The 15,346-nt window shown below is 40.9% G+C and overlaps 1 protein-coding gene across 1 annotated transcript in view; it reads left to right on the forward strand.

Moving 5' to 3' along the window:
* STAT4 (signal transducer and activator of transcription 4) overlaps positions 1 to 15,054 on the forward strand; it is a 68,032-nt gene extending 52,978 nt beyond the window's left edge. The window contains exons 15-24 of the mRNA XM_032763341.1: positions 753 to 836; positions 1,706 to 1,804; positions 3,650 to 3,785; positions 7,892 to 7,944; positions 8,967 to 9,061; positions 9,539 to 9,675; positions 9,804 to 9,995; positions 11,325 to 11,391; positions 12,160 to 12,268; positions 13,510 to 15,054. Of these exons, the coding sequence (XP_032619232.1) occupies positions 753 to 836; positions 1,706 to 1,804; positions 3,650 to 3,785; positions 7,892 to 7,944; positions 8,967 to 9,061; positions 9,539 to 9,675; positions 9,804 to 9,995; positions 11,325 to 11,391; positions 12,160 to 12,268; positions 13,510 to 13,536 (999 nt within the window). The 3' untranslated portion in view covers positions 13,537 to 15,054. The remainder of the gene's footprint in view (positions 1 to 752; positions 837 to 1,705; positions 1,805 to 3,649; positions 3,786 to 7,891; positions 7,945 to 8,966; positions 9,062 to 9,538; positions 9,676 to 9,803; positions 9,996 to 11,324; positions 11,392 to 12,159; positions 12,269 to 13,509) is intronic.
* The last annotated feature ends 292 nt before the right edge of the window (positions 15,055 to 15,346 follow it).

Raw genomic sequence — 15,346 nt, forward strand, 5'->3', positions numbered from 1 at the left:
CTGCAGCTCCCAGCTGTGATTTGCCCTTGTAGACCTGGGCAAGGGGAAGGGGAGTCATGGAAGGAGACCTTCCTCATATGACCTGTACAAAGACAGAGAATTATGAATACTCTCTGTGAGCAGGGATTTGACCTTAACCCCTCCACGGAGCAAATCAACTGGAAAGGAAAGGGGGCTCTAGCACACTAGAAAGCAAGATACACCATCCCTTGCAATGGTACAGAGCAGTGCATGCATCCCCTGCCCACATAAGTGCTGAGCCGCCCTTGGAGATATGCCTGAGGCACAGTTTCTCCCGTACTGCTACTGGTGCCGGAGGGCCTCCATGCAGCTCTTTATGCAAACTGCACAATCTAGCCCAATATATGGAGGAGCTGTTGGGCAACAGGAAAGCTAAGTGAGCAGCTGCTCAAGGTTTGAGGCTATCTCTAGAACTTGCAAAAAGCACAGTTCCTTTTGTTCATTTTTCACTTCAGTCTTTAAAAGTGCAACAATCCCTTTAACAATGTTTTCTTAGCTTCTTCAGAAAACTGCTGAAGTTTTAGACAGTTTAAGGTCAGGGTACTGCATTTTTTTTTATTATTATTTTTTTAAAACACCCACGATTTTCCACTGGCTCTGCTTATACAGTATATTCAACTGACATTTTCTTTCAGTGTTGTGTTCTCTGCAGTTTGGTTGTAGTCAGGCTGCCAAAACCAGTTTTAAGTGCCGAATTTGTAAACAGTTTTATAATATGTTTGCTTCCTCAGGGCCCTCAGATGGTAACTGAAGAGCTGCACTCCATCAGCTTTGAAACACAGGTCTCCCTATATGGTCTAACTATAGATTTGGAGGTGAGTGTTTTCACTGTTTTTATGTGGGGAAGAATAAGCAATTATTTGTCCTCAAGCCAAATAAATACCTATTACTTACAAGAGTTTGAGATAGAAGATATACAGTACATAGATTTACAGCAACTTTTGAGTCATCTAATTGGCTAACTCTAATTGGCTCTGCACACTTCACTTTGTATAGCATAAATATGATGGTCCGCAGAGAATTTAGTGCACAGTCCTGCCCCCAACGAAGTTAGTGGCAAAATTCCCATTGAGTTCAATAGACGCAGGATTGGAATGCCCCATGGAGCAGCACAGCATGCTGCTTTGAGAATATATATATAGATACAGATATATATCATATGGCAAGAGGAAGTTTTAGGGGCCCATGATACACATGACTGCGGGTCTTCCTGATATCAGCCACACTATGATGCCTACAAGTGGTGAATGAGCCCTACAGGTCTCCAACATTGTTAGAGATACTCTAGGTCCCCTTCCTGCCAGACAGATGTCTGGCTGTTGGCAGCTATACTTTTATCAGCTGTATGAAAGAGCTGCACAGGCAGCCCCTGGCCACAGCTACAGCCAGTCACCTGGGTCACTGCGGATTCCAGCACATATAGCTGAGCTCTGAGACTAACATTCTCTGGACATTTGGGGGCCCATCCTTTGGGTTCACAGACCAACTGTTAGCCAGCAACAGTACCCCAGCAACATGCCAAAAGATGAAGAGGTGATACTGAGACTATTACAGTTTCCAATACTCCAAAACTATTATGCTAATTAAAAAAAAACAACACATGCTGTCAGATTAATACATTCCCCAATGAATGCCTTGTATGCAACACTCTGTAACGTTCACATACTCTTGTCTTCTTCACCAGACAAGCTCTTTGCCTGTGGTGATGATTTCCAATGTCAGTCAGTTACCTAATGCTTGGGCTTCTATTATTTGGTACAACTTGTTGTCAAAGGATTCTCAGGTAGGTCTTCAAATCCCAAATATTAATTTTCTGTATATTTCAAGTTTCTAGTTCTGCACTTGTCAAACAAATGTATCAGCAGAAAGATATTTTTCCCAGATCTTATACTTCTAGGAAATCTGGCCTTTTTTTCCTGCACACACACGCTATATTACAAATGAGCTGTAAATCACATTTATAATAATAATAATAATAAGATTGACATTATGTAGAGGATTGAATGGGTCTTTGGATCGAGATATGGTGCCTTTTTTACCTCCAGATTATCAGTTCAAATGTAAGATAGTTTTCAGTCAGTACTGACCTGTTACCATTTGACTACTGGGTTTTGGACTGTGTGAAATGACGTTTTGGAATTTTCCAATCTATTTATTACTGATTTGTATTATCACAGTGCCTAGGAGCCCCCGGCATGTACCAGGACCCCACTCTGCTGGGCACCATACGTAGTTCTTAGTGGACAAATATCATCATCACAGAGCGAACATTCTCATCTGGCATGTTGGTAGTCTTGGTAAAGAGACCAGGGATGGAATGGGCTTGTAGATTTAATTACCCTTTCACTCTCTTGGTGTGGTTTCTCTGCAACAGGACTGGGGCAAATTGAAGGGGTGTACTTGGAAGTCTTGTACTTCTGCTTCTTGCACTGTTCCTAATTTGTGAGTATATAGAACACCTTAGAAGATTGCCTTGTACTAAATACCGCCAACCTATAGCATTCACAAACAGTAACTTCACTTGAAAAAATTATCCATGCCTGCAATTAATATATACTCACATGTTTTATATAAAAGAGCTTCATTATTCAGATTAATTCATTGCCATACGTAACTCACAGCTTGAGCATCAGTCTGTCAAATTGGATACATAAGAGTTTCTGTACTGTATTAAATACAGTTTTCCCTCACTTATTTCACAGGAGTTAGTGCTTTTATTAAATTAGAACATTAGTAAGTGGACTGGTCCCGCCTGCTAGTAGCCCCAACTTCAGGGAGATTCTCAGTCTGTGGGAGGCTCAGCACAAACTGCTAAGTTAGTCACATGAATTACCTTTACCAGCATTACTTCTACCACATTGTGGAATAGCTCTAATAGTAGCTCTGAATGAGAAACTCCTCTAGTTTTTCAGTCAGGGTTTGGTGGTTGTCTGTAGATGTTGTGAGAAGAGAGTATGCAAGAAAGGATGTGTTAGAATGCCAACAAGAATTGGCAGGCCAGATGACAGTCCCTCTAGATATCAATTTTAACCCCCAAAAAACTCTTTAACCTAAATCTTCTGAGCACAGTCATTAGTCTGTTCTAGATTAAAGGGTTTAAATGGGGGGGGGGAAATCTATCAGCCAGGCTATAAAAATAATTTAACATATTGCTATACAGGGTGTCTAAAACAGTGGTTCCCACACTTGTTCCACCGCTTGTGCAGGAAAAGCCCCTGGCAGGCCGGGCCTGAGCCAGTTCCAGCAGCTCCTATTGACCTGGAGCAGCGAACTGGGGCCACTGGGAGCCGCGATCAGCCAAACCTGCAGATGCGGCAGGTAAAAAAAACCGTCCCGGCCTGCCAGGGGCTTTCCCTGCACAAGCAGCAGAACAAGTTTGAGAACCACTGGTCTAAAGGGTTAGTTAATAGACTTGGCACACTGAAGTTGTGTTTGCTCCAGATGGAAATTGTCTTCTGAGAACACCTGCTCTTATTGGTCAGCTTTTCAATAGTTAGCATTGTTAGTCTCAGAAGAAAGTGCTGCTATCAAAACTAAGGTGCATCTGACTTCTTCTTTGCAGTTTGAAACGTCTAATGTTTTTCAGAGTGGCTACCAATGTATAAACAAAGCATGAATTCTATTGCAGAACCTGGGTTTCTTTAACAATCCTCCTACTGCCACTCTGAGTCAACTCTTAGAAGTACTGAGCTGGCAGTTTTCCTCTTATGTTGGTCGTGGACTCAATTCTGAGCAGCTCAATATGCTGGCAGAGAAACTTATAGGTAAGAACCATAAAACTATGATAGCGATTCAGTTTCCATTTACTTCTAAATATTACACATGACAGGCCACGGTCTGCCCACTTGCAGGTTAGAAGTCAGAATTCATGCCCCAAATCCCCTCCTCCACCCCCCCCCTTCTTCCCCCACATTGTTCGCTAGTTCTAAACCAGTTTGTAAACACACAGTTTGCCTTCCTCCCCTTTGTGGTCTCCTGTGTTATTGCCACAGATGACATCACTTTTCAGTAACACAGCCACCTCCACCACTCAGCTTAGCGTTGCCAATTGTTTGTTAATACTTTCAAAGTAAAAAAAGTATGTTTCCCCTTATTCATGACAAAAAGGGCCTCAGCTGGTGAACTTTCAGACAGTAAGGCAAAGCAAAAGAGTGTCATAGTTGCAACACACTATGGTAAGCTTTGTTAAAGAACTGTCAACCTATTATGAAATGAAAGAGCAATCTTGGTCTGTTTAAAAAAATATATCTATGTGCACACACACACCTTTTATCTTCTGGGTCACTTGTCTTCTGAGGGCAAAGAGGGATCACTCCTGCTCTGCTGATGAAGCAGGGGAACGGGGTGGTCTCTATGGGCAGGAAGTGTAATAGTTAAGTCGTAGTAAGCCTTCTAGTAGCAGGATGGTCACTTGAAGTTTTCCACTACCTGTCCTTCTGAAGGGGGATTCAGGCTTTGGAGGAGCCTGGTAGATTTATCTGCGGTTAAAAGGTGGAGAGGCTGTTCCTTCTAATGTCAGTCAGGTGGATATTGATTGCTCTTTTTGATGGAGGGAGGGAAGAAAAGATGTTGATAAAACACAGGGGGCTCCTTTAGCTAGATTTTAGTTTTGTTGGAGGCTGAGGTGGGGAGGTGTCAAGATTTCCCACACACACACACTCTGAACTCTGGGGTACAGATGTGGGGATCCACAAGAAAGACCCCCTAAGTTTATTTTCTACCAGCTTAGGTTAAAACTTCCCCAAGGCACAAATTCCTTTCCTTATCCTTGGACAGTATGGCTGCCACCATCGAGTGATTTACACAAAAATTCAGGAAAAGGTCACTTGGAATCCCTATCCTCCCAAAATATCCCCCCCAAGCCCTTCACCACCTTTCCTGGGGAGGCTTAAGAATAATATACCAACCAATTGACTTAGCAGTGTAAGCACAGAACAGACCATTTGTCTTCAGGACACTAAAAATCAATCAGGTTCTTAAAAGAACTTCATTCATAATGTAAAAGAATCACATCTGCAAAATCAGGATGGAAGGTAACTTTACAAGGCAATAAAAAGATTTAAAACAGAGGATTCCCCTCTGGGCTCAGCTTCACAGTTACAAAAACAGGAATAAAACTACTTCTGTAGCACAGAAAAATTCACAAACCAAAACAAAAGATAATCTAATGCATTTCCTTGCCCTACTTACAATTTCTGTGGTTTTAGATGGATTATGCCAGGTATACTTTTAGGAGATATTGTACCCGCTTGACTTCTCCCTCCATCCAGAGAGGGAACAACCAACAAATCCTTCCCCCCAGATTTGAAAATATCTTCTTTCCTCATTGGACCTTCTGGTCCAGTGCCAATTAGGTTATTTGAACTGCTTAACCCCTTACAGGTAAGGTGATTGAGTACAGCTGAAGGAGGGATTTTATGCACTCTTCCCTCTATATTTATGACAGGAGGATACTTCTGAGGTGCAACAAAGGGGATTAAAGCAGCTGCTAATGGTTTGGGGAAGGCTGCTGCAGGAGGATTGGGAGGGGAAGGCAATTTCCCTAGAGGAATGAAACCACTTTTTTTAGTAGCTTGTTGTACAGGAGGAGGGAACATCCAGATTAGAGCCACTTCCTGCAGTGAAGTGACGGTGGTGCAGGTTGGAGAGAGGTGCAGTTGTGCATGTCTAATGTGCACATAGTCAGCCTCTTCCAGGGCTGGGATCCAGAGCCGCAACCACAATAAAATTTGAGGTAAGAGATCAGGAGTGAGAATGCAAAAGACCTGCAGCCACAACAAGGGGAATCATAAGTACAATAGAAAAAAAAACTGAGGGAAGGACATGTTTGCATTCCCTCAGGGATTGTGTCTGTACCTGAATCCTTCTTCTGCAAGATGGTCAGGCTGAAAGATCTCCCCTCCCAGCTCCCACTCCTTCCCCAAACAAGTGATCTAGCCTGTTACTGGATAAATGTCTGGTACCTGGTGCAATTTCCGGGTGCCATTCCCTGTCTAAACAAGATCTCCCTCCTCTTGTATCTCAGTGTAACCCTTCTGCCCCTCTGAGTTGGCAGCAACAAGGGCCGGGTTCAGTATCCAGGGGTTCCGTTTCAATAACACCATGCATAACTGGCTCGAGCCCCCACCCAGTGACCTGGGACACTTACATACCACACCCTCCTGGGCGCCTCTAGGAGGCAATACTTCCCCTCTCGAAGCAAGGAGTCTGAATGTAGGCAAAATCTTTTTAATAAAGGAAGGAATCAATGCGGCATCCCATTGGGAGAAACACACAAACAGAGTTATACCACAAACCATAACCACCCCAGTAACATTTGGCAATGTCCTTTTCCCCTTAGGGTTCTTAAGTCCAATCACTCCAAAGTCCAACAACCAAAGTCTTGGTCAGTCACCCAGAATTCAAGAGTCTATCTGTAGCGGTCCCTCCCCCCAGGCTGGGTGAAAGGGGCACCTTACGTGGTCCAGGGCCAACTGCCTGCCTCTCCGTGGTTCTGTTTCTGCCTTCTCCCACGAACTGCTCCACCTTACAGCCGCTCCACTCTGCTCCTCCGGCTGGCCTCACAAACCGCTCTGCTCCACCAGCTGCCTTGTGAGCTGCTCCAGTTGTCCCTGCAAACTGCTCGGCTCCGCTTGCTCTGTGGGCTCCTCCACACATCCACAGCTACTCCGCTGTCAGCCGCTTCGCTCCACCAGCGGTCCCGCGATCCGCTCCAGCCATCCCCACAAACTGGTCCACTCCACCAGCTGCTCTATTCCACAGTATAGCTTCAGGCTCCCCGCTAGTTAGCACAGCACTCAGTGCTCCCAGCTCTGTAATTTCAGCTCTTTTGTGATTTCAGCTCTTAGTGATCGCAGCACATTAGGGAACCCCAGTGCTAGTGCCCATTAGCCAAAGTGAGTTCAGCTCAGCAACCTGTATCTAGAATCTTAAAGGAATAAAAAAAAATCAACTCTGACATTCCCCAGTGGAGAGAGGAGGGGTGAACTGGTGCTTCTGGCTCCATAAGGAGACTGCACCACCAGGCACAATACCCATCCCAACCTTTCTCAAATTCACTGGGTTTTGGAACCCATGTCCCTTGTCTAGCAGTGTCATTTAATTTATATTGAGAACATTTCTGTTATAAGCAGTCTCGTAGTTCCTCATTCACATAATCAGGTGGCAAACTTTACTTTATCCTCCCAATAATGAAGAAATTGGGGATCCCAGAAATGTCAAAATACCCATTCCCAGACTCCTTGCTGGCTCCTTGCTGGGTGTGCCTATGCAAATATTTGAGACTTCACATTCCGAACATTCTTTCCACACTTCCCATAATTCACCACCAGATGTCAGGGTACAGCTCATCCTGACTCTGCTTACATCAGTAACTAGAAGGAAAAAAAATTAGGATGAGGCTGGTTTTATTTCACAGGAGATTCATGATTTCTTATTTAGACATTAAAGATTTGAAACAATACGACTAATAAGTACATGTTAAGTGACATTACTCTAAAGGTACTATATTTATTCTCTGCTAGCATTTACAGAACAGTAAATTGGTAGGGTCATATGTATCATAAAAGATTTTCTTGTTAGAAATTTGAACAGAAAAGTCTCAGATAAAGTGAAGCCCATGAGCAGCAAACTCAGATTAAAAAGTGGAACTCTGTGTTTAAGTTGATATAGAAGAGAAGTCCCAAGTTGCTTCAAAGCATTGCTGTAACATTTACATTGCAGGTCCACCAATAGAGAAACTTTGCTTGTAGTCATGTTGTTCTGTTAAATGTCATGTACAATGTAAATGCTTTAATATTCAAATATCACAAATGAACCTATTTCAGGAACTTCAGACAAAGGGACTGATATATTTCTTTTTAAATTTTAGGGCAACAAATTAGTTACACTGATTATCAACTGTCCTGGGCAAAGTTCTGCAAGGTATGATTGTAAAAAAAATTAAAATATTCTTTTTTCCTTTGAGTGCCTGCTTGCAGGCTTAATTCTGCCTCGTTAACATCACTGACAAACCTCCCACTTGACATGTCTGAAATCAGGATTGGCCCCATCCTGAGCTGCCCTATGTCAGGATTTCCAGGCCTAGCACACTTAAGTTACATTGTAAAATTCTACTTAATGGAAAGAAGCAAAAAGGACCCTAATGGTTAAATCTGGCTGGGAGAAGTTCATGCTCTAAACCACAGTGGGTCACCATTTACTCCACAGAATGACCTGTCCTAAAGTTGTTGAAACTGAACTATTTTTTAATATAAGACATTTTAATGGCAATGCAGTTTAAATTGGCACGTACAGGCCATCTCTAGAAAATTAATGGCTTGACCATTAGTCAGTAGTTTTGTCTGAATCTTCTTTGACCATTCCAGTTAGCTTACAGCTGACTTAAGAATCCGTAACCACTGATAGGAGCCAGACTCTAAAATTGTTTTAAAAAATTAAATTACTCCAAATGCTCATTTGTGAACTAAAACAAAGATACTTCAAGAACTGATTGGCTGTAAATCAATACATCTAAATACTTTGGTCAGAATCGGACAAAAATACTGAGTATGGAAAGTAAATCCAATACATTCATATGAAAGATGCATTATTTAAAATATATTTGTAATATCTGAAGATTCTTGGAAGGAAATAGCTGTGTTCTGTGCTCTCAAGCTGTAGTTTCATAGTGAGGGAGAAATGTAATATAAACATTAATTATTCTAAATAAAGAATGTAAAATGAAGCACTTCCTCTAAAAATCTTGAAAAGCAAATCATAGATATTTTGTTTTTACACAAGATAGTAAGATTTGAATTGCTGCTTTTAATATATTTCTCTATCATTCTCACATAAATAGAAACTAGAACTATTCATGTGAAAATGACAGGAATATGAAGCATTGACACTGTGTTAAAGATGTGGTTGAAATTATCTTTTTATTTATTTGTTTATTTTACCAATAGGAACATTTACCTGGAAAGTCATTTACCTTTTGGGTATGGCTCGAAGCAATACTGGACCTAATTAAAAAACACATTCTTCCTCTTTGGATTGACGGGTGAGCAATATACTGGCAGCTGTCCGTTAACATAACATGTTTATCTCATTTGTCCCTTCTTTTTATTAAGTCTACATTCAGCATTAAAGAAAGGAATTTCCAAAGGCTTAAAATCTCCAAGTATGCCATATTGTTTGCATTTATTTGTAGCCTGAAGAAAACTCTACTGAAACTATTCAAAGTGGATTTTAGATTTCTCCTTTATGGACTCAGTTAGTTTACAGGCAAGTAATATGATAAATTTTGTCATGCTCCACACTGTGATGGGGGCCCATGCTGTGTTCCTAGGGAGATAAAACTCCCACTAACTTCATGTGGAGCCTTTGTGAGGTCTATAGCAGTGGGCCCTATAAAACCAGCCTTTGACTTTGATTGGCGCTTATCTGGCATTGCAAGATAAAAGTTGGGAAATGAATGCCACAGAATCGATGCTGTAATTACTCTGTAAGTAAAGCCATGTTTTTCTTATACTTGCAGGTATATAATGGGATTTGTAAGCAAGGAGAAAGAACGAGTTTTGCTCAGGGACAAAATGCCTGGAACATTTTTATTAAGGTTCAGTGAAAGCAACCTGGGAGGAATTACCTTTACCTGGGTGGACTCATCAGAAAATGGTAAGTGCAGCTTAAAAGTGTAAAATTGAAGGCAACCTAAACTATAAATGATAGGTAAAATGTGTAGCTGATTATGACTGTTGACCTCTTTGCCTATTCACAATTATATTGCCTTTGTGTCTTTACAGGAGAAGTAAGGTTCCACTCAGTGGAACCCTATAATAAAGGTCGTTTAACTGCGCTGCCATTTGCTGACATTTTGCGAGATTACAAAGTGATTTTGGCAGACAATGTTCCTGAAAATCCACTGAAATATCTGTATCCAGATATTCCCAAAGATAAAGCCTTTGGCAAATACTACAGCTGTCAGCCAAATGAAGGTTGGGCTCTATAGTCTATACTTATCCTTTTTGGAAAGTAACATTAAATTCAGATGATATGCAAATTAACTTTTTTCTAAGCAAAACAAAATGTTTACTTGTGAAAACATTACCTTTATAAAAACTGTACTTGTTTTCTCATGCACCCCCTATCTGCCTATTGTTTCCATCTGTTGTCTCTTGTCGTATACTTAGATTGAAAGCTCTTTGGGGCAGGGACTGTGTTTTTGTTGTGTGTTTGTTCAGCACTTAGCATAGTTGGACTCTACTCTATGAATTGTAGGTAGTTCAGCAATACAAATAATAAATAACAATGACACATAAGCGGGTCTACACTGGGGTTAGGGGGAGGATCGATCTAGGTTATGCAACATCAGCTTATGAATAACGTAGCTAAAGTTGACATAGATAAACTCACCGCGGTGTCTTCACTGCGATACGTTGACGGCCGGCACTCTCCCATCGACTCCGCCTGCGCCTCTTGCCCTGGTGGAGTACCGGAGTCGATGAGAGATCACCGGGTGGTCAATTTCTTGCATCTAGACTAGACGTGATAAATCAATCCCCGCTGGATTGATCGGTGCCCATCGATCCAGCGGGTAGTGTAGACAAGCCCTTAGGTACGCACAAGCTAAGGAACATCTCTGTGAAAGCAGTCATATTAGAGGAAGTTATTCAATTCATTATTTACAAAAATACATTTACTTTCAAATTACATTTCTTTGCCCATGTTTCAGACATTTGTTTTTATTTCTAAGACCACTTATTTGTCTGCTTCCAGAATTATGTAGCAGTGTCACTTGCTGTATCTTCAGTTCCAAGAACCTCTCGTTTGAGGTTCAGGAGACTTACTCTCATGGGCTATTTGCCAATACTAACTTATAATTCCAGATCCCATGCAATATATATATATATATATATACTAAAATTGCCAATGTAGTCAGAATTACTTATGAATGAATACAGTCCTATTTTATCCTGTCATGAAAGGTTTCAGTTAAATGCAAATGTTTGCAGGATTGGCTTCTGAAGGCTCAGACCTGCATAGACTTGAGCACATACTATAATGCATTTCAGTACCCCTCATGACTTCAAAGGAACTCCTTAAGTGAGTCCAGTTACTTATGTGTGCAAGTCTGTGGAAGTTCGAGTACTGTCTTGTTGCCCATGTTCTTGTTGCCCATTTATGATTAAAAAAATAGTTATGTTTCCCTTTCAATACATTATGCTCTGCAGCTTTCAAAATATTTGTATTAAATCTCAGTAAATAATAAGCATAGATACTTTAGGGCATTTTAAAAAAATTTCTTAATGTTGATTCTTTTGTAGTCTCAAGACCTACAGAAGGAGGGGTCAAAGGTTATGTCCCTGCTGTATTTATCCCAATCTCCAAAATGTGAGTAATCTAAGAGCTGTTTTACACTTTGGATGTTTTTCATTAAGTCTGTGTACCTCCCTTCACCCCACAGTTTCTTTGATTCCATTTTTTCCCCATGGAAATACCTAGTGATATCAACACAGAAATACGGGCCCCAATTCTCTGGTCTGGCAAAGGAGTGCTCAGTGTAAGTCTGGGGAAATAAGTAAAGAAGGCTTTAAAAACCACCTTTTCTCCCCCAGTCCTGGTGCTGTCTATGCATCAGGAGGGTATGCAAAATAAATTAGAGCAGCCTTTAGGCTCCTCTAATGTGTTCCAGTTTTTAATGTCCCCCAGAATCTTGTGTATGGTAGCTGGGTTTTACCTTTATTTCCCTGACTACAGCTCCAGCATGAAGTGGCCAGAAAGTGGTGAAGGAGCTCCTCTGCAGTTCTAGATCACAGGAAGATCCCCCTATGCAGGCAGAATTAACAAATTAAACAAGATTTAGGGCATCTTTTTGCTCCTGGAGTAGCACAATGTGTACAGTATGTTTCTGTGTGTGCCAGCAGCTATATCTTTTCAAGGTATTCTCATTATGTTGTTGGCTAATAGAACATTAGCATGCAGTTGGCTCTTTCACAGGCTACTTGCTGCTAAATCAGTGTTACCCAAACACAGATCTACCATGGAATGATTATTTCCATGTCAGCATCCCTTATTGATGCATTAAGTAGCAAAGGGGTTTCTTCCCATTATTTCCTAATCATCTTTAAGGTTATTTATTTTATTTGTGTTTCTTTTAAGCCTATATGATTCCACAGATCCACATTCTCCATCAGATCTTCTTCCCATGTCTCCAAGTGTTTATGCTGTGCTGAGAGAACACCTGAGTCCCACAGTAATTGAAACTGCTGTATGTTGCAATTTTTTTCATTCATAATTTACCACTAAGCAAATGGGGTCTGCTTTGTGGAGAGAATGGAGAGAAAGGCTTCTTTTGCAGTGCAAAAGAGTGAGAGTATAGTTGTAACCATTAAAAGGTCAGCACTTGCCTTCAGTTCCCATTCAGTTCTTTCCTATTCCTATTCTTCAGTTCTTCAGTATGGTACAAAATGTTGTCTGTTTCATGGTAACCATTGTACTATGAACTTTGTATCTTAGAACATTGCAATGCAGGGATCTCAAAATTCCATGCAAGGATCTCCAATTTCTGTACACACATTAATTAAGCTTCAACACCCATAACTGTATGTAAGTATTGTACCAATTTTATAGATAACAGAGGGCTTGATTCACCAATTACCATGCATTTTATGTAGTTGCCATTTCTGATTTGGTAGCATTTTACAGACACTTTGCACTAATGAAAATGACTGCTTCATCTGCATGGTGTAGATGACTCTGTCTCAGGGATGTTAAAGGTGAACTGAAATGTCTTAACTAAACAAATATAAAACATTCATTAAAAGTCCATGGAGAGACTTAAAAGTTACATTACAAATTACATTACAAATGTACAAATTACATTACAAATTTTAAAATAATTTTCTATTTTCCTTGCCTGCAAAGAACTGCATTCAGAGCTTGGTGCAGAACATGAGGCAGCTCAGCCTCAAGTTGCACCCAAAGCAGGAGAGGTTCTTACATTTCTTACCCTGGTTTAAATATTTGGGGACCGAACCTGGCTGGTGTGATTTGAAGCTCTCCCATCACCATCGGTTTAGTAGTATCTTCACTAAAACACTACAGCAGCGCAGCTGCAGCTGGGGCGCTGTACATCAAGACAACCACTCAGTGTGTGGCAAGAAGGAACTTTTAGTGTACAGTAGCAGAGTCCATGTGGTGAGTTAGTGTACAGCAAGCTAGTGTGCTGTATATCCACTTCTCAGCTTGCCACATACTAAGTCTCCATGTAAACAAGCCCCTAATTTTCCCAGAGTGTGAGTGAGTGCATGGGGCATCTCACTCTGTATAGTTCTAGAGTCTGAACCTAAACTCCTAGTGTCTCTTTAAGTGGCTAGGGTGGGGAACCATTACATAAGTCAGGGCTTCGTTTGCACTGAAAGTAATTTGAGCAAATTGTGGCTTGTTTGTTTTGTTTTTATATGCAGCAAGAATTGCCTTAAAGCTGATGTTTTCATTCCTCTCTTTTAGCTGAGTTCTCCATATTCAGCTGACTGAAATTCAGACACCATGAAGAACAACAAAGCAGCCAAAATACTTTATAAAATGGAAGTTTAAAAAAAGAAGTTGTTTCTGCAGCTTTGTAAATAGGGGTTTCCTGGAAGCCAATGCAATGTTCTTCTTGGGCCTACATGTACTTTCAAATGCATGTAAATCAGAAGCCTCTCCAGGGAAGTCACTGGAGTTACAAACGTCTGGCATCATTTGGGTCCTGCCACTGAAGTTTTCACTCCAGGGAATATTACCTCTTAACTCAATGGGCCAAATCCTTCCCTGGTGTGCAACTCCATTGACTTCAGTGGCATTACGCTAGGCATGAATTTAGCCCTGCAGGTCTGCTTATGGAAATAAGGACTGCAGTGTTGCTGTAAAATAAGACTTACGGTAGGATGGAGATGTTCTGTTCATGAAACATTTTTAAAGCAAGACTTTAGAATAACTAAAGAGATTTAAGATGTGTTCAGAAAAATCAGGATTTATGCTGTCCATTTCATGTTCTGTTTGTATAATGTCTATTTCTTTGGCTTTTATTTTAAATTAAAGGTTCGCATCCATCCCTTCATGACACTGACCGTAGGTGCTAGGAGTCAGCTTTTCCTGCCATGAACGGCTTTCAGTACAAAGGGACAGATTTTATCTTCCTGCAGTAAAGGGGGAGGGAAGGAGGAGGAGAAGAGAATAATGGGAATAGAAGAGTTCTCTAGAAACTCTAGCGTAGGGGTGGGTAGTAAATTAGTTTTTGCTAAGGTCTACATTTCTTGGTCAAGGTCCAGACTCCAGAGAAAATAATAAAAACAACAATAAGTAAATAAAAAAATTTCGGGGTCCGTTTAAAAGTATCTGGCCATCTGGATTTCTCCCGCAGGCCACCTATTGATTATCCCTGCTCTAGAGGCACTACACTTCGAAGATCACTAAAGTTCTGTACCTACATTCTGCATCTGTAAAGCAGGGTTAATAAAATCTCTCTGTCTTGCAGGACAGTTGTGAGGGTAAGTGTATTCAGGGTTGTGAGCCACTACGACGAATACTTCAGAAAAGCCCATAAAAAAAGAAAACAGTCCATATTCAATGCAGGGTTTAGATGGTGTGCCATAATCGAGGCCTTAGGGACACACAGAATGATTAAAAAGGATACCAAAGAGCTGCTTCATTTGCTGAGTACTGTCCAACATGCACCTAGTCATAGTGCAAAGTTACAAAGAGCTAAATTACCTCAGATATAGATGTAAATAAGCAGAATAACCAGTTCTTAACAGAAAAGATTATTTGCCTTTTTAAACCAGCCAAGTTACTCTTAGTCATGACAGTCTGTCTTCTCAGAATTACCCATGAAAATTAACTGTTTTAGAATAACTCAGACAGTGACAATTTATAAAAGAAAGATAGGTATCCAAGTTCTGCCTGCGAAGTATGCAGTCTTGAGCATACTTAATTGTGCACGCAAAATGTGCATATGTACAAGCAAATGGTTAGGTACAACATAGGCCTGGTCTATGCTAGAAATTAGATTAGTTTAACCAAGGAAGGAACAATCAGTTTTATACATACAGAATGGGAAGAGACTGTCTAGGAAGGAGTATGGCAGAAAGAGATCTAGGGGTCATAGTGGACCACAAGCTAAATATGAGTCAACAGTGTGATACTGTTGCAAAAAAAGCAAACGTGATTCTGGGATGCATTAACAGGTGTGTTGTAAACAAGATACGAGAAGTCATTCTTCCGCTCTACTCTGCGCTGGTTAGGCCTCAACTGGAGTATTGTGTCCAGTTCTGGGCACCGCATTTCAAGAAAGATGTGGAGAAAT

Source organism: Chelonoidis abingdonii, chromosome 10 (assembly GCF_003597395.2).
Source record: "Chelonoidis abingdonii isolate Lonesome George chromosome 10, CheloAbing_2.0, whole genome shotgun sequence".
Classification (NCBI taxonomy): Eukaryota; Metazoa; Chordata; order Testudines; family Testudinidae; genus Chelonoidis; species Chelonoidis abingdonii.